A 23527-nucleotide genomic window follows, 5' to 3' on the forward strand; every position below is an offset into this window, starting at 1 on the left:
CGAGAGGGAGAGAGAGAGGGGGGAAAACAGCAGAATATTAGTGACAGAGTACTACAGCAGATTCTGAAGGCGAAGGAGGGGAGTTGGAAGGCTGTAAGTGCTGGTGGGCGGAGAGGAGGAGGCTGAGCAGCTTCGCTTGGCTCTCATCCTTCATCACGACCGCCACAGCACCTTCTCCTTTCTTTTTTTTTTATATTTATATATATATTTATTTATTTTTTTTTTATAAAGAGAAAAGAGAGGAAAGAGAAAGGGTCTAGAAATGTTGTGGAGAAGCGCAGTGCAGAAGTGACACTTCGCCAAGGCTGGAGTCTCTCTCTCCGTGACACTTTCTGTTTCTGACTGTCCACCTGCGCCCCGGCCATGTCCGTCCTGAAGCGGAGCAGGCACAGCAAGCGCTCCTCAGAGTCCGTCTATGACATGCTTCATCTGGTGAGACTCTATAGTTTTTTTTTTTTCATTGTATTCCTTTCTATTTCTGATATAGCTGTTGTCGTCTTATTCCGGTTAAGAGTAAACACCTTTTCCTTCTCAGCGCTTGACTCACGCTTCCTCTTGGCTGCGAGGACAGACAACAGGAAGCTGTGACTCACCGCCACATAGCAGAAGTGTCCCATTAATCACTGTGGCGCTCCATAGGACGCCAAAGTTAAAACGCTGCATGTAGGAGCTGAGTTTCAAGTGGATCGATCCCCCCCCCCCCTCAGAGGACTTGGACTCTTCCTGACTTTTGACCAACTGCCCCGCCGATTGTTGCGAGCGGCTCTTTGACTGTTGCGGAGTTTTCTCTCTCTCGGCGCCCCAAGCTGTGATCTCAGGCTTATCTCACAGTTTCAGAACGGGGAAGACGCGCAATCTTCTCCCCTACTCCCATCAGAGAAGATTGGCTGCGCTTTCATGCTTTGAAACATTGTTTTTAATCTATATTTCAGTCGCCATGAGAAATGCTCGTCTCTGGCATCTCACAGCTCAGTCCATGACAGTCTCTCTTATCTGCACATTGTTCTTTTCATTTGATACCAGCTGTAATAGTGTCTGCACACTGGGGGAAGGCTTTGATTTTTTTTTTAAATTTTCTCTCTGTCTTTCTTCTCTCAGCCGTGCATTCAGAGCTGCCATGGTGTTAATCAGCCTAGATTGTGATTCAAGGCTCTGACTAGACTGTGGCTGTTCAGCTTAAGAAGTTTGATTGATCTCAGTTGACCAAATCGGCAGAGAATCATCAGGTGTTTTTAGGGAGTTTTGTTTTGATTTTCAATATGCCATCCATGCCTTTTTTCTTTCTGTCTATTGATTTGTTTGGGTTGTGCTTCTCTGACTTCTTTGCTGTCGTACAACACCTGAGTTTCCCATTGGAACTGAATATATCTCATCTCATCTCATCACATTAGTTAAGTATTGCAGGAACAAATAACAGAAATGCTGCACTGAGAGAAAGACGGTGTGACTTGTGATCGCGTCTTAATGGAATGCCTTCTGGAGCAGATCTCAATTAATTAATGAATTTTTTTATAGGATTTCTCATGCTGACTTTTTAAAGTCGCTCTCTCCATTGAAGTGGTTTTGAAAGCTATTGCGGCGCTTATTTGCATAACTGATGGTGCACAGAATGTCTCCATGCAGGTCCATTGTTCACTTCAACACCATTTAAAAATTTGCTCTTAGTCTTTTGACAATTAAATTTAGTTCTTTAGTTTTTCAGTCATGCCACATAGATTCAATTTAGTCAATGCTCACTGACTCAACAAAAATAACATTAAAGTCGATAAAAATGTCTACTGCAGCAGCTGTTTCACCGTCGATTTAGAAAAACACAACACCACAGCATTGGTGTCGATTATATTTGCAAAATCTCCCCTTCATTGCAACTCTTCCCAGTTCATCTGTTGATCTGGAAGCTGCCTGATATTTTTGGGAACATTGTCAAGATGGACAGATGGGTGTCGTGTCCTGTACATGAATCTATCTGTGATCGGATAATAATAAATCATACCTCCAGTGATGAGCGTGCATTTTCACTTGCTAGTCTGCAAGAGTAGATGCATGTCTGTGATTGGATAATTGATTATGTTCATTTCTAATGTTTCCTTTTAACAAAACAATATTTTTTGCTTATTTTTCATCATATTTTAATCAATAATAGAATCAAATGAAACTTTCTTCATTTCCCGATGAGGTTAACACATTGCAGTCAACAGACAAGATATATAACTGGGCTTGTGTGTGTATATATACATATACTGTATGCACAGTTATATATCTTGTCTTTTAAAGAAACATACATTTATATTGATGCCCTCTGCTGTGTAGGTTGATGATTGTCCAAAAACTAGAGAACCAGTAGCTCGGGGCATAATGAAGATTATTAATCTCAGAATGATTATGCTCCACTTTCTCCAGTGTTGGCGAGGCAGTATTAATATTTCCTGGAGGAACTCGGAGGTTCTGCAGGTAAATTGCCTCGTCTCTGTCCTACAAAAGTCGCTGTATAACCAGCCAATCAGCTCTCTTTCTCTCTGTCACGTACACATGGTGTGAATACCTGTTGATGGTTCCTTTTATGCAGCTATAATTGTTTGCTCCCCACGACTTTAACCACTAATCTTTAGGCTTTACGTGTGACTTAATGTGAGATTAAGTCGCATGTAAAGCCACGCGTAGATTGTTTTGACAGAGAGAGTCTGTCTTCTTTTTAAAAGATTTGACTGGAAACCGAGGTAAGGTGCTGCTGTTTTTGCTTTCTCTTTTGTGTTTGTATTGGTAAAAAGCCAAAATATATCAAATTCCAGCATCTTGTTATGGCTGGTGAGGCTGTAGCCCGTTGCGAACAAAGTAACTGTATTAGTTCTGCGTGTAGGCTGGCGCTGAGTGCAGTCTATTTTGGTCCAAAATGATAGTCTAATGCACATCAGGGCTGGTCTCCAAGGCAACCTATACTGTATGTGGACAGATACTCTTGTGTATATTTTGATTCTGTGAAAGAGATGAATCATTACACCACCCAGCTGTCAGTAGGAGGAAAACACAAGGGAAACGAGGGATGAGAGTGAAAGAGAGGGAGGCGGAGAGTCATTGTTATGACAGACTGAAAATAGACCAAATTAGTGCAAATCATTTTTTTCAGAGCTCCCTCTCTGCCTCTTTCCATCCTCACTTGCTGCATAGTCATTACTTTAAAGGCTCATGAATCCATGTATAACAGTAGGTGGAAAGTGACACCTGCAAGCTGATCAAAGGGAGAGGTGCTGCTAATCTGAGCAGATGCTACTCTCCTGATTAATCGACATTTGGATCTTTCTTCCTTTGACTTCAAGTTGGAGGTACATATTTCATCAGCTATTCTCCCTGTGCTTCTCTCTCTCTCCCGTTCCGGCTCTTTCTCTTCTTTCGCTCTCTGCTTTGTTTCTCTCTCTCCTATTCCTGCTCTTTCTCTTTTCCCTCTCTGCTTATTCTAATTTTTTTTTTTTTTTTTTTTTTTTAGAGCACGGAGCAGGTCGCTGCTTTCTGCCGCAGTCTCCATGACATGAATCCCTCTGAGTGTGTGTCCTCTTCGCCCAGCCCGGACTCACCCTTCCCACCTCCAGCCACTCTTCGACAGCTCTCCGACGCCGACAAGCTCCGCAAAGTCATCTGTGAACTAGTGGAGACCGAGCGCACCTATGTCAAAGTCAGTATCGCTCGTCTTACGCACGAGGGGCAGATGGCTGTGTGTGCGTGTGTGTGTGTGTGTGAGTGTGTGTCTTCTGCCTATCCATCGATCTGTGTTTCTGTCTGTCCAGGGTCGTGTTAGCCCTATACGTTTCCTATTCCGCACGACCAATCCATATTTATCTCTGTGTCCCAGGAGAAGCGGGGGGGACACAGCTGTGCCCTTGGCCGTATATTGCCTAATCTTTTTTTCTGCCCAGTATAAATGTGACTCAGTGGAATAACTGGGTTAAAGGGGGGAATATAATGGGATATTGTCCGGGCAACCTAAAATGTTATACCCCATTACAGAGGACACATCTATGCTAATTATAGAACTCACAACAGACATCGGGCTACTGATTTTATCGGAGCATACAGCCCTTGAAAAAATGTAATTTTGCATGACAGATGGCATGGTATAGCACTTTCATCACTGTTTGTTGTTAGCAGTATTAAGCCTGATGTAAATCCATATGTTTTCCATGTCTACATCCCATGCGTTGACATGACAAACCCCAATCAAAACACAAATCACTCTTGTCTTTACAGGATCTTAACTGCCTCATCGGGAGATATTTAACCCCGCTGCAGAAAGAGACCTTCCTCACTCAGGATGAGGTATGGCAAATGTTACCTGGGAGCCTTTGAGGGGTAGTTGGCTTTTAAATGCCAACACTGTTGAAATGTTCCCGTGAAAAGTGTGTTGCATAATCATGTGGAGAGAGGACAAGAGGGGGGATGAAGAGGGAGGAGGAGAGAGAGAGAGAGAGAGAGAGGCTTTCAAAGTAAAGAAATGTTTTACACGCACGTCCTATAATGAAAGACATATGGCTCCATTAAGCATCTCCTCTAGCTGTAGCAAGGGACTAGTATCGGATGTACCGCATAAAAAATATTGAGAAATAGTGCAATACTTTGTGAAATGAGGAGAAGTGATTTCATTATTTAGCCTGACGCTGTCCCTTCTCCCCCAGCTGGATGTGCTGTTTGGGAACTTGCCTGAGATGGTGGAGTTCCAGGTGGAGTTTCTCAAGACCCTGGAAGATGGGACCAGACTAGTTCCAGATCTGGAGAAGCTGGAGCGAGTGGATCAGTTTAAGGTATACCCTCTCTTTGTGAAATATACAGCCTACACCCAACAGATGTGACGGATGAGGATAAGGCATCTGGCAGTTTAAAACTCCCATTAAGTCTCTTGGAGCCACTGGTTGAGTAACTTCTCTTCCGTCTTTCGCAGAAAATCCTCTTCTCCCTGGGAGGCTCTTTCCTGTACTATGCAGACCGTTTTAAGATCTACAGTGCTTTCTGCGCCAGCCACACCAAAGTCCCCAAGGTCCTTGTAAAGGGTGAGTAAACCAGCACTTAGGTCAACATTCCTCCTCAGCTCCAAGGAGAGGATGTACTTATCCGTCAACCATCTGCCATATCCTGCGCGGCTCCGTAAATCTGCACTACAGGGTTGTCAGGCAGACAGTTGTCCATTTGACCTCTGCATTCTTTGAAGCGGGTGACTCCCACAGCTAAAGAAACTGGTACTACTGTATGATATATAACATACACAGGACTGAAGCAGGACAAACTGATTTCTAAAGATAATTTGTTTTGGCATTTGTGCTTTATTAGACAATCACAGTAGAAAGACAGGGCAGAGAGAAGAAATGACATGTAGCAAAGGGCGCAAGCCGAATTCGAACCTGTGCCGCTGCGATTAGGAGTTTGCCTTAATGGTACACGCTCTACCGGTTCAAGCCACACGGACGCCCCAGGACAAACTGATTTCTGTTCTCGAGCTACACCCTTTCCAATTCACATTTGCCGTTGTTGCCAGTGGCTGCATTTACATGCATGGAGTAACACGGCTATCAGTCATACACCAGTTAAAGTCTTAAGCAGTGTACATGTGCCTTTGGTACGCTGCGACTGACTATCCCTGTTGCCCCAAATAAACCAGTTAACCCTGTATGAAAGGGTATGAAAAGGTGCAGCTGCCAGCTACACTCTTTGACTGAGCAGTAGGTTACTTCTAATACAGGGGAATGAAATGATGATCTCACTAGAAATAGTAATAGGAAGTACTGCTCGCCGCTGTGTTTTTATTAACATCAAAGTGTACCCATAACACTGAGCGAGTTTGCGACGAATTGCTGTTAGCACAGAAGACGTTTCCATGCCACAGTAACCTGTTTAATGTGTAAGCCAGGTATCTTAACTGGGTTTCTCATAATCAGAGTATGAGCTTTACCAGGTTATTCTGAGTTATGATGTTTACATGCGTTGGCTCAAAACAAAGTTCCTTTAGTAACCAGGTTAAGAGCAGAAATCTGTTGCCGTTGTTGAAAGGACAAATAAATGAATAATCCAGAAGATGTTTGAATGTGTTGCAATAAGCGTTTATCGCTCATTTCCAGCCAAAACGGATGCCGATTTCAAGGCCTTCCTGGATGAGCGCAACCCCAAGCAGCAGCACTCGTCCACCCTGGAGTCGTACCTGATCAAACCCATCCAGAGGGTGCTGAAGTACCCGCTGCTGCTGAGGGAGCTCTACTCCCTCACAGACCCGGACAGTGAGGAGCACTACCACCTGGACGGTGAGACCCAGCCGCATGGCTAGCCACTCCGACATCTGTTACTGACGGAGATGAGCTACTGACTCCGACCTGACAAGATGAAATCATTTTGGGAGCACTGGTGTGAATACATGCAGTTGAATTAATTAAACTCTGATCATGTTGTCTTCTGGCCGTGTGTGCAGTTGCCATGAAAGCCATGAACAAGGTGGCGAGCCACATCAACGAGATGCAGAAGATCCACGAGGAGTTCGGCGCCGTGTTCGATCAGCTGATCACTGAGCAGAGTGGTGACAAGAAAGAGGTACGCTGGAGGAAGTTGGCTCGCCTCTGTTCTGTCAATAAAAGTGTTTATGTGGAGTGAGTGTGTTGTAATTGTGTTGCATATGGCAGGTTGCTGATCTGTCCATGGGTGACCTGCTGCTCCACACCATCGTGGCGTGGATCAACCCACCTGCCTCTTTGGGGAAATGGAAGAAAGAGCCTCAGCTGGCTACGTTTGGTACGTCAGGGACATGACATGCCATGAAATCTACATCATTTTGCATGACTGTGAAGTATTTTGATGTTTATTTTGTTTCCATATTAACTAAACACTGCTATTGGTCTCATGTAGAATCACTGAAGTTTTGTTTGGACAAGTCTTCTGAAGCATTCTTGGATAATTGTTTTTTTTTCTCATTCCTTTTCAGTGTTCAAAACAGCAGTGGTCTTTGTATGCAAGGACGGTTCCAAACAGAAGAAGAAAATAGTGAGTTCCCCCGCATGCAAGAAAACCCTCAGCGTGACAAAGATCCCATTTTAAAATAGTAACATTTTCCATTACAGCATTGTAGATTTCACTCTGCTCAAGTGCCACTTTCAGAAATTAGCCCAGTGGGTCACCTGCAAAAGCGATCTTACACCAGCATACTTTTGAGTGGTAAAACTAACACGGTTTCTCGGTGTAATTGTTTCGAAGGGCGGCTCCCATCGCGTCTCCGTAACCTCTGAAGAAAAAGACCCTTTCCGATTCCGTCACATGATTTCGACCGATGCCCTTCAAGTCAGAGCCTTGGCCAATGCAGGTAGGTTACTGGTTGGATAACGTACTATTTTAAAATACTGATGCTGTAATGTTCTTTCCTTTCAGTCCAGAAGTGATCATTTCAGAGATTCAGAGATTTCAGAGTTTTTTAATGTTCTTTCTCTGTTTTTTAATGTGTTTTTTAATATGCTGTATAGTTAGTCTGCTATGTGTTATTTGTCTTCCATCGAGGACCATATTGGAAATATTTTGTGTAACACTTCATGTGCCATCCTCTGGTTCAATGTAACATGCTCAGTCCTGTAACATGTTTGATTTTTTTTTTTTACCCATAATAAATTAAATCAATCAATCAACCAATGAGTCTTACCAGAGTGCTTTGTGCATGAGTTCACATGTGAGTATTAACTTCTCCTTCAGATGGCGAGGGCTCTGCAGTGTGTGAGATTGTCCACACAAAGTCGGAGTCGGAGGGAAGACCAGAGAGAATATTTCAGCTGTGCTGCAGGTGAGCGTCTCTTCTAACGGAGGTTTGGATTCCACTGGAGATTGAGGCTTGCCTTGCCGCTGATGCAGCGTCCTGACAGCCGCTGTCTCACAGTGACAGACTGATAACACGCCCCCCTGTCTCCTCTCAGTTCCCCAGAGAGCAGGAAAGACTTTCTGAAGACTGTCCATTCCATCCTGCGGGAAAAACATCGCCGGCAACTCTTAAAGACGGAGAGTTTACCCCTCAACCAGCAGTATGTTCCCTTCGGAGGAAAGCGCCTCTGTGCCCTGAAGGGGGCCCGTCCCGCCATAAATAGAGCAGGTAAAGGCCAGTCTGTGACTGTACTCACACTGCAGCTGAACGTGTCCCAATTCTGATTTTTTTCTCTCTTATGTGACACAGATCTGATGTTTTTTAGTGCAGTTTGAACAGAAGAAGATACAGGGAAACTGAGCTTTTCATTTCTGATTTGGATCACATTTCATTTGTGATCCAATCAGATACATATCTGGGGCCATATTCACAAAACATTTTATCTTACCACTAGGAGGACTCCCAAATAGCACTAAAAGTTGCTAGCTAAGAGTTTCCTCTTAAAACCTATTCACGAAGCTGCTGAGACCAACTTTTACTAAGGAATGGGGAGAAATCTTAAGCTAAGAGAAAGGGCGGGGTTGACCTCGTTGCTATGGATGATGTCGTGTTTCATGAAACAGTGATTGGCTGATAGGGGATGGGTCTCTGTCAGTGAATTCATCATAGAAATACTGTAGGAGGTATAATGTTGCCATATTCAAATAAAGATTTTAAAATAAAAATGTAGGCTGTTACTGATTTAACATGAAACAAAGAATAATATACTGACTAGTCAAGTATATGTGCAGCTAATTGTCAGCCTCTTACATGTCTGGCAGCTCGTTAAACAATTAGCGGATATTCATATAAGCAGCCTTTTAATTATCAGACTAGAATAACCATGGCTGATAGTAAGACGTGTGACGCTACATTGTGCAAACGAAAACGAAAACCAAACTGGACGCAAGAACAGCTTTTACTTCTTGCCCAACTTGTGCATGAAAGGAAGGACATTATTAAAGGAAAATTTGGAGTTGGGATAACTTCAAAAACCAAAAAAGAAGCGTGGGAAAATATATGTTTGCAAATTAATGCGGCTTTCCCACTTCTGTCCAGAACCACCGATGAGTGTGAAAAGCGCTGGTATTTTTTGCAGTCTCAGGCAAGGGCAGAGACTATGATCATAATACTCTCGCGATTAAGGCGATACCTTTTTAAAAGCTCAGTATCATTAAATGTTTCTAAAATGTTGACCCGATTACGAGGCGGATTGCTGGCAGCAGCCATTTTAGGATTGTTTGTGATTTGGTCTTAGTGACTTAGGAGTCCTCTTGACTATCCCTAACTTTTCACAGATTTAGGAGCTGGTTTTAGCGCTAAAACGCTTTGTGAAACCAAAAATTTAGGAGTTCTAAAATTAGGACTGACACGCCCATTATTTTTAGCAGTTTCTCCTAAATCAGCAAGTTGGGAGCTACTTTTAGCCTTAAGATGTTTTGTGAATACGGCCCCTGATCCGTGGCCATGCGACTGCAGTCTGAACTGTCAGATTGTAAGTCAGGGTTTTTACGTCACTCTCCATGGGACAGATCACTGACTGGAAAAACATGGAGGACAACCACTCAATCAGCTAGTGGAGAGACAGCGAGGTTGCAAATTTAATTTGTATTTGGGGAGATGCCTCCATTCAAACAAAACTATAGGGGACATGTTGTTATCGACCAGTGTTCAAAACAATTAGGATTAGGACATGGACTGTAACTTCAGTGGCTTCTACGACAGACTGTCCAGACGTGACGTCCTGTTGTTTATTTTTGAATGTGGGTCATTTCAGGATGGTGGTCCATTCAAACTGATATCAGATATGGGTCACTTTAAAAAAGAATGTGAACAGTCGGTCAAAAAAATCTCATCTGAGCAAAAAATTGGAATTAATGTGCACTAAGGCCTGCAGTGTGAACATAGCCTATATCCTGTTTATCAATGAGTTTCTCTTATTACATATGTATTCATGACCGCCTGTGTTTGTCTTTGTAGTATCCGCTCCAACCAGGACTCTAGGCAGGAGGAAGCTGGTGCGCAACCGTTTCACCATTGACACCGACATAGTTTTTGACGGCGAGCCCGACCAGGACCTCGCTTCACCTCAGGAGTCCGACCCGAAGCAGCAGCAGCAGCGGCGGCAGGAGGGGGAGGAAGAGGGGGAGCAACACCAACAGCAGCAGTCCGAGTTAGCGGGCGACACGGACCGCTGGGTGGAAGAACAGTTCGATCTGGAAGAGTACGAGGACCAGGAAGAGGTGAAGGAGACGGACATCCTGAGCGACGACGACGACTTCTGCCAGACGCCCAGCGGGCCGTCCACCGAGGCCGACCTGGAGGCCCCGGTCATGGCTCTGTCCCTGGAGGGCGAGGAGACGGACGAGGACCCGAAGTCCCCGACGGCCGGCGAGACAGCCGACGCCACGAAGCGGTGTGACGCGAGCGGGGAGAGCCTGGAGGACCAGAGGCAGACGGAGGAGGAGATTTGGGTACGCAGGGAGCAGTCGGACGCCTCCCCGGACTGCGGCACATAAACACAAAGCTAAAGAGTGCGGGCAGACGGCGAGCGCCTCACCCAAGACGGCTTTACATGGGCTTCATAAAAAGAAAAAAACAGCAAACTCCCAACTCAATCCCCACCAACAATGCATGGGCATTGACGTATATCGCACAGCTATTAAAGATATATCCTTACCAATTTTGTTGAATGCTTTTTGTACAGATAAGATCGTCGGTGGAGCAATACTGGAGTCCAGAGGGAGGGATCCGAATCCCAAATCAAATGCTGTTATATATAGAGACCAGTTGTAAGCTTTGAGAGATGAACTAATGGTACAATCATGAAATCTAATCAGTTGTTTTGATTGGCATGGTTTGCACATATGGGCAGCATTCTAGGGTCCTGCCTGCTGTTGCCAAATTTGGGTATTGTGAACACATTAATTTTTTGTCTGTGTGACTCAGAGATATTATCATAGTTAAGGGCTGTATATTATTTGAATTTGTCCTTAAAGAAATAGAATAAATAATTGCAATGGACAGTCTAGTAAAGTCTTGCATAGTTTACTGTACTTGTACATTTTCACATGAATATACACTGACATGTTTTGGGAGCAGATTCCTGGTTATGTACAATATATGATTTTGATCTCTTGTTTTACAGACTGAAAGCTATCTTTTTAGCCTGGAAATTATTTTTGTTGTTCTCTTATTCTTACATATAATAGCGGAATGATGTAATAACCCCCACTTCGCAGAGGCAAGGGGATTTTAATTTGTTTTAACTTAACAGAATCCTGTTTTACTTGAATTTGCATTTGCTGTTCCATGTTTTTATGTTTACTGTGAAACCATTTTCTCAAAATATTTTTCCTTACTGCTCTTCAATATTGCCATTCAAAGAACACGATGTGACATTCGTTCTGAACACTTCATGTGCACACTCTGTATTGTAGAGAACTTGCACATCCGCTACTTTTAAAGGTCTTGTGTGTTAAAAAGGTTGTTCACTTGTAATGGATTACAATGCAATGTTTTTTTATTTATTCATATTCATCGGTAAATTAATTTTATCAGCAAACCAACATGACAAGTAATCATTTTTCACAGAGAAAGTCCAAATTTGCTGAAGCAATCAAGGGGGAAGACTTATGTCTGAACAGTGAAAGAAGTCATACTTGTAAACAACTCATTGTGCTACTAAGACTGCATTTTTATTACTGTGTGTATATAGAAAAATGTATTGATATCATAATAAATACTGTTGTTTCCTACTTATAATTCAAAGCTCTCCTCTGTAGTGATTCGTGTGTGGTTTTACTCAACATCCTAGAGCTCAGCCCCTGACGGTGTGCAGACAGCAGCGCTGCAAAACAATTTTGTGATGTGAGGAAAGCCCATAAACGCCCGATGTGCTCAGACACGTCTGAGAATGACAGCAGCAAGCAGCTAATCGATGCCTCTCCTGCCTCAAAGCAACCCAGAAAAGACAGAATGCAATTCCAGAGCAAAAGTGAAAAGCAAAAATCTAACTTCAGAAGACCTCGGAGACTGTATGTCTGCCAGTCATGGCTGATTAAGGCAGCGAGTGATGGTGAAAGAGCTAAAACCTCTGATCAGAGAAAGGGCAAAAGGAGAGTTCTGCGATCAACATTTAGCTTTCATATCTTAGTACCAGCTCTCCCACTTGGAAAAGCTCCAAAAACCACTAAGAATATCTTGTTTCTGGCATATAGGGACCAGCTGAGAAATGTTGAAGGCTTACAAGCAGATAAGTGGGTGTACTGTGAGGATGGATGGCAGGAAGAATGGAACAGCACTCAGAGGTATTTCGTGTATTTGGGGTTCAAAGGCTGGACTTGATGTGCACGGCATCTTAAGTAGCCCTCCTTATTTAGCCTGAAAATCAAACCAAGCAAAACTGTCCTGAGAGAGCCCCAATGCTTATTGAGAAGCGCAAATGATGTCTACTGTGAAGGTTAAAGTGATTGGTCTGGATAAGAAAACAATTATTCATATCCCTAGTCTTATCACTCCATCTGTTAGTGTTGTTTTCTAACAGATCATGGATGTTTCAGGATCATAATTGTGAAGGAATTATGGCGTAATCGTAAAAGATATGTTTTGAAGGGTGCTAGACAATTGCGTAGATACCATGATCTCCCAGCGCTAAGCCTTTGCACTCCAGACACACCTGTATATTCCCTAAATCTGGGAATTTTGACTATATAATTTCTCCCTTGGGGGCAAGAGGGTGACATAATAAGTAGGGAGACCATCCTTTAGCTTCAGGGCTGACCCTACACTACAAAAATGACCAAAAATATAATAAAGGAGCCAGTCCTCTTCCCATTTTTCTGAGTTTTTGGGAGCTTTTGAGATCTCCCTCACTTGCAGTTCCCTGCTCATGCCGGCTGCACAGGCCCTCGACACTATAATCTATGCTGCTCCTCACAGCCCTATCTCCTCTTTTGTGTGTCTGAGCTCTGCGGACGTCCTGTCACCCGGCCTCATTCCCCTCCACAGGCGCCCTCCCACTCTCCTGTCAGTCACCGTCCCCGCCACAAAGGCCCCGGCGCTCCTTAGATAACGGGGGAAAGATCATTCATCGTGCTGTAGATCTGCGGCAACGGGCCGCTGTACTGAGTGACAGAGTGCTAAGGTGGGCCGGCATTAGTCTGCCAGTCCGCTTTGCCTTCAGTGAGAAAACAACATCTTCAGACACATTACTTACCCAAGATAAAAGAGCACAGGCTGGATTCTATGGAGGACCAAAATAGTCACAATTAAATAAATAAATATGTGGCAGTGAAGTAAATAATTACATAAATAAATACAGAAATACATAAATAAATTAATAACTGATTGATTGTTTTCCTTTAATTAAAAAATTATTAATGTTTTTTTTCAAATGGCTTTTATTTTCAATTACATGATGATACCATTCAGAATTACATTTTTCAAAGTGGTTCTTTTATTTACCTTTTTCTTTTTTCATTGCTCCTCTTTTTATTTCATAATGTCACTTTTCATAATGTCTCAGCCGTCTGTCAATCAGAGTGAATGGGGCGGGATCTATTTGCTGATTGGGTAATCCTTTGCAATCGATTATTTTTCCTGGCTCTGAGGCTGGTCTTGCCCCATGGGCCAAATGACGTTAAAAAAGCCATAATATTACTAGAATAAAGTGGTAATTTTGAGAAAAAAGCCGAAATATTACATTTAATATATTATGACTAATCTGGTCCTCCATAGGGGATTCACTTTCCATTTATCTGATTAAAGCCAAAAATGAATACTGACGTACTCAGAGTTGGTGAGGCAGAGGGAGGAAATAGGGATCAAATGTATTTTTGATCATTTAAAATGTATTGAAATTAGACATCTTATTATGCACTTCTTGTTACAGATTTAAATTAAATATTTGCAACACATGCTCTGTCAATGAAATAGACTGACTAGGCAAAGCATGATCCCTTATTGGTTTTACTTATTAAACCCACTCATGCCGGGGAAATGTAGAAGGTGAGACAGGTTAAAGACTTTTAAGTCTTGACAAAATTGGGAAATGGACGGAGCAAATGGGGGTACAACCCGATATGTGGAAGGAGTTGTTTCAAACCTATTTCAGACGAGGGATTTGTAGTCACATTTGCGTACAGCAGGTGGCACACACAGTCTCCTCTAGTCACATTATTCCCTCTGTCTGTGCCACTGCACCGACTCACACTAGCATATTATCCTGATCACTGCTTTCATTTAATCTAACCTTTTTAACAACAAGTTCTGATTAAAACCATCAAACCAAATCCACAATACAGGCAGCTCAAAAAGGTCACATTTCTTGTAACTAATTATTATGGAAGCTCTTTCTCAGAACAGGTTTGGTCATGTGACAATAAATAAACTTCTGTGTTTTTCCTCACCGGCACTGTTAACTGAGTTATGTTCCCAGTGAAGAATTTTAGGTTTCATTTTTATTTAACCACCAGAACTCATTCCCTGTACATGTTAGTTTGATTGCATAAATAGATATAAGATGTTTGTTTGCAGTGAGTTCATTGTCACGGTTTTGCTCAGCAGGAAGGAAAATGCATTTGTTTACATTTGAAGAAACTGAGGAGGTAATGCTAGTATCTTTCAGCAAACCTGTTCAACAGGCTTTGCAGTTTCTGTTCCTGTTTTCCCTCCTCTCTCCCTCTCTCAGCTCACGATTCTACCTTCACTGCCTTTGCTCTCTCTCTCTCTCTCTCTCTCTCTCTCTCTCTCTCTTTCTCTCTCTCTCTCTCTCTCAACGTCTCAACCTCTATTCGTTAAAAATAGGATGATGCACAGGGTGTGACCCTTCCTTGAACAACTGAAGATTTTAACTTTGAAAGGAGTGGCTCTCCTTCAGGCCTGTGTTTTGAAACATTTCCTCTTTATCTATCAGACAATCTTGTTGTTCATGTTTAAAGAATCCTCCTAAATTCAGTCTGTCTAAGTATGCTAACACAGTCATTTTGGTGCCAGTATAGTAGCGAATAGTCCCTATGATAAATCATTTGAGACCTTCAACAGAGAAGAGAGTTGAATGGAAAAAAATCCTTAAAAGCGGAGTGATTGTATAGTAAGGAGAAGCTTTAAAGCAAGTGCCATTCTTATTCATCTTTCCCAAATGTGTGTGGGAAAAGGTGGGAGGTTTTTTAATTAAAATTAGAAGCACTACTTCAGTTCTCCAGCTTTAATGAGAGGAAAGAGAATCAGATGGTTAATGGGCCTCACACTGAAGATTACAGATCAATCCTAAACTCCCTTCTGGAGGGACACTGCTCCTCAAATTAATGTCAACAGGTCTGACACAATAAAAGCTGTACACCTGTCGCTGTCAGGTGAAAACCTTGCGTCTCCAATATACCAACCTTTCAGGAACTAAGAAAAGTTGCCTTGTTTTCAGCTTCACCACCATGTATTTTTAAGTTTATCCAATGGGGTTTGAAAGCGTTTTATAAGCCCGTAGAAGGCCATGTAATCCTTCAGCTGAAGTGAAAACATGAAAGTCTCCAAAACTGGACTGACAAGGTTTTCAGATGACGAGAGTACAAAGTCACAGCTTTAGAAAGCAAATAGAAAGCAGTTTCAGTTGCATCTGAAACATGAAAGTATGATCCAGGTCAGGTCAGCTGACCAGGCACAAACCAGTAGGATGACATTACAAGCGTGATGATGCTATCACCTTGTAAAAAATGGAACGGTTGAGAAAACTCTTCGTTATTTCTCCGGAGAGACGAGACCAGACGTCGATCTGAGCCATGAGAGCGAAGCTGGAGATCCTGGCCGTGGTTCTGGGCTTCCTCGGCCTGTTCGGGACGGTAACCATCACCGCCCTGCCCATGTGGCGGGTCACGGCCTTCATCGGCGCCAACCTCATCGTCATGGAGATACTCTGGGAGGGCCTGTGGATGAACTGCTACAGACAGGCCAACATCAGGATGCAGTGCAAGGTGTACGACTCCCTGCTCATTCTCCCCCCGGAGCTGCAGGCGGCCAGAGCGCTCATGTGTCTCTCCATCATCCTGGCCCTCGTCGCCCTCATCATCTCAGGATGCGGGATGCGGAACGCCAGCTGTTGCCGTGGCAATGTGAAGGGTAAGAACATCACCCTGCTGGTTGGGGGGTGTTTCTTCCTGCTCACCTGTCTAACCACGCTCATCCCCGTCAGCTGGATGGGCCATAGCATCATTAGAAACTTCTACAACCCCCAGGTGCAGGATTCTCAGAAGCGGGAGTTGGGGGAGGCCCTCTACATCGGCTGGGCCACTGCAGCCGTCTTGCTCGTCACTGGGATCATCCTCGTGTACCGCTACACCTCCCGTAGGTCGAAGGATGAACTGTCCTACACTGACACATATGTCATGGCAGAGAGGGACGTACCAAAAGAGGACACCGTGGATTTGGACAGGCAACCCTCCAGCTTTTATAAACAGCAACAATACGTGTGATAAGCTGCGTGTACGGCACCCTGCATCATTTAAATTCAGCTCTCCGTGCCAGTAACAGTTGAAAAATGCAGCCTGAGGAAGAGTGCGTCCACTCAAAACACACTGCCAAAAGTCTGCATGTCTTGTATAGCCATATTTACTGTAAATAGTGTACTTTTTGCATTAGAAGTGGTTCTACTCTCCTTATCTTCCTAGTATTTTGCCTCCTTGGGAACTCTTTGCCCACACCCTTCACGGTTGTACTAACATATTTGAGGCATATTTGTTGTACATAATCATAAAGCTATGATTTATATTTATTAAGCCTGTAGCCCATGTTTTATGTTATAATCGGGTGTATAGTTCTACTGTCTTTGCCATTGTTATTCTGTGTTTTTATAGTTTTGTTATGTTGGTAGGGTTAGGGTTGGAGTTTTGTTTGTCCTTGCTCCTTGTGACTTGGTAATGTCAGGCAGTCATACTGTATCAACCGTGTTAGCTACAAGAGCAAGTTCAATAAAAGTTTGATTATACACTTGCCTGTGTGATTGCAATCTCTCTAGTGTGTAATTTGAATACTGACACCATGCCTCCACACATCAGCAACATAAAATCCTAATTCTATTACCTGTGTTCATTCCTTTCCATTTCTTTCTGTGGGTGTCTGCTTTCCTGCACTAAAGACAAAATAGAGCTGAGTGTTAAAACCTCATACATATGCTCAAACAGACAATACAACAATGCATTGTTCTTATGCAAGTGAAGGCAGGAGGGCTTTTAGTGTGGCAGCGGCGAGGTGAGAACTGCTGGCCAGCGAACAGTGTGGTGTTACAGTGAAACTAATCCTACTCAAGTTTCTCTGCTCCACACCTTTTGCCACCTCAATCTACATAATGGCAGGAGACAGTTTGACACCTGTGAGCTCACTATCTGCTTTCAGTCTGAGAGGAACAACAGATTCACAAGTTCATGACATGACTGGAATCACCCACACATAGGGAGTTTAAAAGGAAGATATTCAGTAGTGTTCTTGTTTTACGTAATGTATCCAAAGCTAAACACGTAAATACACGCTAATGCTTTTCAGAGCCACAAAGGACCAGATACTCAGTAGTTTAATTATTGGCTCCAAGTTCACACCAGTGATACGGTTAGTGTTAGGTGTAGGGTTAGGGTTAGGGTTAGGTTATGACAGTGTTATGTATTTTCTTTATGTTTGTAGTACATTTTCAGCAATCATATTTGCTTTGTCTGCTTTTATAACACAAACACTGTGTATTGTAGCCTGTGTTCAATGGTTAAAATCATATTGTTCACATTGTTTGGCAGTGAAAATGTGCTGAAATGTCCCAGCTGAAGGGTTTTTTATTTTTTTTCAAATGAGAGGAAAATGTACTTTCATCAACTTTTGCTTTATACAGTGACTGAATTAGTGTTTGATCCTTTTTTTCTTGATCACACGACTAAATGATCATTTGTTAACACTCAGCTGTATGCGCATTCAAAACAAGCAACACTTGTTGGTGTGATGTCATTTATCTGATGGCTGTAAAGCAGCTCAACCAGTAAGGTTGCATTGCATTGTTAGCATATTTTCTGGGGTGTATAAGCTCCTCGTCTTGTTCCTCTCCTCACATTCATGTTTCCTGAGAGAGGGCAGCCAAAGGTACATCTTTGGCTCTCTGTGTGATAGCCACAATGGCTTCTTACACTGCCTACAGCGGCTACACCAAGCCTCCTCAATCTTATGTAGGCACTTACTACGACCAGAAGGATGCCCAGACTTACGCAGATTCAGTGTATGAGGAAAAACAGAGAATTGAGAAGAAGGACCGTAAGGAGGCCATCTGCTGTGAGGTGGTGGCTCTGGTCATCGGCTTCATCGGACTTATCGGAGTGGCTGCCGTGACGGGCCTGCCGATGTGGAAGGTGACAGCCTTCATTGAGGAGAACATCATCGTCATGGAGACCCGCTGGGAGGGTTTGTGGATGAACTGCTACAGACAGGCCAACATCAGGATGCAGTGCAAGGTGTACGACTCCCTGCTGTTCTTGCCCCCGGACCTCCAGGCAGCCAGGGGTTTGATGTGCAGCTCTGTGGCTCTCACCACCTTCGCCCTGATTGTTGCTGCTGTGGGGATGAAGTGTACTAAAGTGGTGGACCATCGCGCTCGCACCAAGCACGTCGTTCTTGTGGCCGGGGGCTGCCTGTTCCTTATGGGCTGCATCACGACCATCATCCCCGTGTCCTGGACGGGTCACGTTATCATCAGGGACTTCTACAACCCGCTGCTGATCGACGCCCAGCGCAGGGAGCTGGGAGAGGCCCTCTACATCGGCTGGGTGACTTCAGCTTTGCTTTTCACCGCCGGAGTGATCCTGCTGTGCCGCCACGCTCCCCGCACCCAGGAGCCAGATGAGAGGATTGCATACAACCCAGGTGGAAATGTCTACCAGCCTGGATACACATACCAACCGTACACGTACCAGCCAGCTTACTCCTACCAGCCTCCCTATTCTGCACCCCCTCCAGGATCTGTGATATACACACCAAACCAGTTCCAGTAAAGGGGAATCAAACACAGAGACAATGTTGGACTTGAGGATTTTGAGTGCCAAGATTTTTAGGGGTTGGTGTGGAAAATCAAATGACTGATATGACCAAAGGCTGTCACTGGAAATGGCCAAATCTTTCATTGCTTTCTCAAGGAGAGCCAAGTGTATTACAGAGCAGTTTGAAATTCACTGTGGAATGGATTGTATTTTGTTGAATTCAATGTCCTTGCATTATTTGTTTTCCATATACTTAGTTCTTGCTAAATGATATCAGCAAAGAGTGTTTTTTAAATCTCTAGTAATATCTGCTCTCTGAGAACCGATTATGCACTATAGGCCTTTTTCAGATGTTATAGTGCAGATGGTTTGTGTTCACTGTAGAAAATAGTGTTTTTGTTGTACATGTACATATTTACTTTTTCACAGCACTGGCCTAAATATGAGGTCAAATGTGGTTTCCAATAAAGGAGAAATTTGAGAGAAAAAGAGAAAACTTTGTAATTTTTTCTGTTTCTTAATCAAGACATGCAAATTTGAAAACAAAATAGGGTACACCATTGCTTACAAAGTGGCCAAAAGGGTCTTTCAATTTGTCTGAAAGTCAAACGTTCCCACTGAGCCTGCTTTTGTGTCACTCTCAGGTATGTGAGGTGAAAATTGTTCCGTTGTCTCCATTGTTGTCAGTGAAAATGTACCTGAACCAGTGAAACCAGATTGTTCACACAGTTCCACCCACAATGCAAAGCTACCTAGAGGTATCACTTCAAGAGAGGCCTTTGCTGCAATTGGCAACTTTTTTTCCTGAGCACAGACGGACACAAGAGAGCTAGACAAGAAACCCAATAGTGACAGTGACACAAGTACCTCCCCCCCAAACACACACACACACACACACACACACACACACACACACTGGAAACTTTAACTTTAACACACAAGAGGTTCTTAAAGGTTGTTTTTGCTTGTATTTCATGTATATAATCACCACAAAGTTATTTTTTCCGGTCGTTCACTGTACATTAAGGGACTTTACAGTGAATGCTTTCAAGTTTAAATAGAACAATGACTAGGGTAAGCTGGTGTCTATCACATATGTCTTTATAAACAGAGATGCATTAAGCTGCAGTCAACACCCTATACGTTTTTCAAGCTTCCTTGTAAAGCGTGATCTGGGACTGTAAGCTGAGACTTGTGAATAAACAAAGTGGCAGATTACTGCAGCTCCTGGGGTTGGTGTACAAAGAAAAAAAAAAGAAAAAGTCCTGGGGGATTCTGTTACTTAGCAACAGGTCACATTTCCCACCCCTCCCATTCAGGTGTCCTGTCCACAGGGAGGAGGCAATGCAGGTGAACACTTCCACAGTGATGCACTGTATAGAGAGGATCTGCTTCCTACTGTAGTCACACACCATCGAGATATCATTGTGTCTCTGAGCTTAGAGGAATAAGAGGAAAAGAGGATGGCCAACTCAGCGCTGGAGATAGTGGGTCTCTTACTGACCCTGATTGGGCTCATTGGGGCGGCAGCGAGCACTGGGATGCCGATGTGGCGCGTCACAGCTTTCATCGGGGAGAACATCATTGTGTTTGAGACCCGCTACGAGGGCCTGTGGATGAACTGCTTCAGGCAGGCCGACATCAGGATGCAGTGCAAGGTGTACGACTCCCTGCTGGCTCTGTCCCCCGACCTGCAGGCGGCCCGGGGGCTCATGTGCTGCTCTCTGGCGCTGGGCGGCCTCGGTCTGCTGATCAGCCTGGTGGGGCTGCAGTGCACCGCCTGTATCCAAAACAACGACCGGGCCAAGCGGATGGTCCTCATCATTGCAGGATGCATGATCATCATGTCTTGCATCTGCGTCCTGATCCCCGTGTCCTGGACGGGTCATGTCATCATCAGGGACTTCTACAACCCGCTGCTGATCGACGCCCAGCGCAGGGAGCTGGGAGAGGCTCTCTACATCGGCTGGGTGTCCTCCGCGTTCCTGTTTGCTGGAGGGTGCATGTTTACCTGCTGCAATCTGCAGTCTGAAAGCAAAGGATCAGACAGGTACATGTACTCCAGGAACTCGCAGTACATGGCCTACCCTCCGCAGCCCTTCCAGCCCCAGCAGCTGGTGCTCCCTCCCCAGCCTCAGCCTCAGCCACTTCTGTCAAGACACCCATCCACCAACTACAGCTACCACTCCAGATACCCCTCTGTACGCAGTGCTGTGGCGTATCTCTGAGCACTTAAACTGACTGAGGTAATGATGATCCCAGTTATGGTCAATCTATATCCAAGGAACTGCCCTTTTTTAATATGGCTTGACTGGGCAGTCAAGTCACGGACACATTTCAAATGTCAAAAGATGTATTTCAGGTCAAAAAGAAAACAAAAGCTGGGAAAGAAGCTCAATGAGTAACTTTACTGTGAATGCAGACATATTTGATTTTATAGGGGTGGGTTATTTTAAATCACTCTTTGTTTTTTACACACTTAGAAGAGCACTTAAAGTCTTGCTGAAGTGCACTAGTTACAGAATCTTGATGTTGATATATAATATGATTGATTGGTTTTATAAACTTGCCAATGTAGGCCAATACACATGATGCTTATTACTTGTATGTGTGTTGCAAAATTTGATTTTATACTTGCAGTTATTGTAAGATTTTCTTCTTTTTTGCTTAGGTCACAAGCTATGACAACAACAGCAGTGACTGTGTATGCTGTACATAAGCTTAACCGCTGAGTGCTGTGGCATACAAGTGTATTTGGGTTTGTTGTTGAAGCGCTATTGGTTGCTGGTTGCTATTAATGACTGAGAGGTGTGCATTTCTAGAGACATTTAATATTTCAGAGATATTTCAACCTCATTTCAAAATGACTCCACAGACTTACAACCTCATACATTAGCTTGAAGTTTGTATTTACCGATAGCATTCAGGCATTTTTAGACTATTGATAAATGTTACCAGGCAAAAAGATAAAAAAACCAAGAAAGATCACACAAGAACCTCTTTAGTTTTTTTTTTTTAACAGTATGAGATATGACTTCTGGCCAGTGGCAGCAAAGCAAAAGCAAGTGATAGCACTAAAACAGGACAGCAAATGCCATACTGGTGACTGATTGTTTGTGAACCTACATGGGGTTATGTGTGCTAAAAACTAAAAATGTTAATGAAATAATTAAATATTTCTTTGAAGAAGATGGTAAAGACATGCCAATAGCCCTAAAGTTTGGATTCCATTAGGGTCTTTCCCATACCCACACAAAATTACCTAAAAAAATTAAAATCGGTCAAGCTCAGATGAGACATCAGTTACCACCTTGTGTCTATTTGTCAAGGTCTGCTATGATGCTTGGAGCTCTTAGGAACTGAAACTAAACAAATGGCTGAGTAAACATGCGATCCAGTTTTAAGACTGCTTGTTAAAGGTGTAGACTCAGAGCCAACACAACCAGAGGGCTTAGTGTCTGTAAAAACAGAAGCCACACACAGAAGACCTCACAGCATGTGACCAGAATTTGCAAGTCACTTTGAATGAGCCAAACAGGGCTTCGGATCAAAACTGGCATTGTTCATTTCCAGGCTAATCACAGCCCTATCTGCTTGAGATATGAAAGAACATTTCTGTCTCTTTTCAATTAAGTATGTTAGCTTTTCAGCTATAAAGACAAAGGATGGGGTTAATTTCAATCAGTTCAAAATAAAAATGGAAACTGCAATTCAAATAATAATTGTTGAGCCTCCATTGTCAAAAATGTCTTTATACACTGGATGTGATTATGTTTTCATAGGGAAAAAAAACACTTCCTGAACTGACCTCAGTCCTGATAAAAAGGGACTACAGGAACTATTCAGTAACATTTCCGCATGAGCCTTTCTAAATAAATGCACCGTCATGTGAATGTTGTTTCATACTGGACATTTTTTTGATGTAATGACTATGTTGTGTTTCTCTTGTGTTGCTTGCAGGAATATCAAAATGATCAGTTTGACTAAATTATAGCCCTATTCATAGTATTGTGTTACATCATGGCCATCTTGGTAGGAAAATAACATGTGATTACAATAAATTAATAGGTGATTATAATCAAATGACAGCTACACCCAATGAGCTGTGAACATGGCAAAAAATGAATATGGTGGGAAATGCATGTGACATGGAAATACTATGAATAGCTAGCTACATGTGGAATATGCTAATCAGAAATATGTTTGTATCATAAGTCTGTGATGTGAGCCCGCTCTCTGGTTCATCACTTTGAAGCTCCTCTCTGCTCTCCTGTGGAGAACAGAGGCACTGCAGGAGCTTAGGCACCGCAGTCAATCAGTCAAAGAAATATGCAGAAAAGTGAAGTGACCTCTGCACAGCTTGGGCTTCTTGTAGGTGCTGGCAAAACACAGGAGAGGGTTAAGAAATTAGGTTTTCTTAAATGAGTGTAATAAATGAGCTAAAACAAATCGGTCATTGAGTTTTTAGTGTGTGGCACACCTAATCTTCTACAGTCAAAGAAATACATTCACATTTGCTTTTAGATTTATATCACATATTATGGGGAATAAATGGCTATGGCAACTGTTAGCAATATTACAAATTCAGATAAGCTGTGAGCTGTTCCTGGCATCTCTGCTGTGG

The 23527-nt window shown here is 43.2% G+C and overlaps 4 protein-coding genes across 4 annotated transcripts in view; all 4 read left to right on the forward strand.

The window, feature by feature from the left end:
* Positions 1-11659, forward strand: part of LOC139931284 (rho guanine nucleotide exchange factor TIAM1-like) — a 53835-nt gene extending 42176 nt beyond the window's left edge. The window contains exons 16-28 of the mRNA XM_071924757.2: positions 3482-3667; positions 4240-4308; positions 4665-4790; positions 4928-5036; positions 6099-6278; positions 6443-6561; positions 6651-6759; positions 6950-7008; positions 7219-7324; positions 7705-7792; positions 7923-8095; positions 9887-9987; positions 10069-11659. Of these exons, the coding sequence (XP_071780858.2) occupies positions 3482-3667; positions 4240-4308; positions 4665-4790; positions 4928-5036; positions 6099-6278; positions 6443-6561; positions 6651-6759; positions 6950-7008; positions 7219-7324; positions 7705-7792; positions 7923-8095; positions 9887-9987; positions 10069-10425 (1782 nt within the window). The 3' untranslated portion in view covers positions 10426-11659. The remainder of the gene's footprint in view (positions 1-3481; positions 3668-4239; positions 4309-4664; positions 4791-4927; positions 5037-6098; positions 6279-6442; positions 6562-6650; positions 6760-6949; positions 7009-7218; positions 7325-7704; positions 7793-7922; positions 8096-9886; positions 9988-10068) is intronic.
* A 3939-nt stretch (positions 11660-15598) lies between these two features.
* LOC139931286 (claudin-17-like) lies at positions 15599-16888 on the forward strand. Its single transcript, XM_071924760.2, has one exon. The coding sequence runs from the start codon at positions 15682-15684 to the stop codon at positions 16369-16371; it is 690 nt and encodes a 229-aa protein (XP_071780861.2). The 5' UTR covers positions 15599-15681; the 3' UTR covers positions 16372-16888.
* A 1112-nt stretch (positions 16889-18000) lies between these two features.
* LOC139931274 (claudin-8-like) lies at positions 18001-19396 on the forward strand. The gene has a single exon (XM_071924738.2). The coding sequence runs from the start codon at positions 18049-18051 to the stop codon at positions 18916-18918; it is 870 nt and encodes a 289-aa protein (XP_071780839.1). The 5' UTR covers positions 18001-18048; the 3' UTR covers positions 18919-19396.
* Positions 19397-20280: 884 nt separating this feature from the next.
* Positions 20281-23371, forward strand: cldn8.1 (claudin 8.1). Its single transcript, XM_071924764.2, has one exon. It carries the CDS (start codon positions 20367-20369, stop codon positions 21129-21131), a length of 765 nt encoding a protein of 254 aa, XP_071780865.1. The 5' UTR covers positions 20281-20366; the 3' UTR covers positions 21132-23371.
* The last annotated feature ends 156 nt before the right edge of the window (positions 23372-23527 follow it).

This window comes from Centroberyx gerrardi, chromosome 6, assembly GCF_048128805.1.
Source record: "Centroberyx gerrardi isolate f3 chromosome 6, fCenGer3.hap1.cur.20231027, whole genome shotgun sequence".
Taxonomy (NCBI): domain Eukaryota; kingdom Metazoa; phylum Chordata; class Actinopteri; order Beryciformes; family Berycidae; genus Centroberyx; species Centroberyx gerrardi.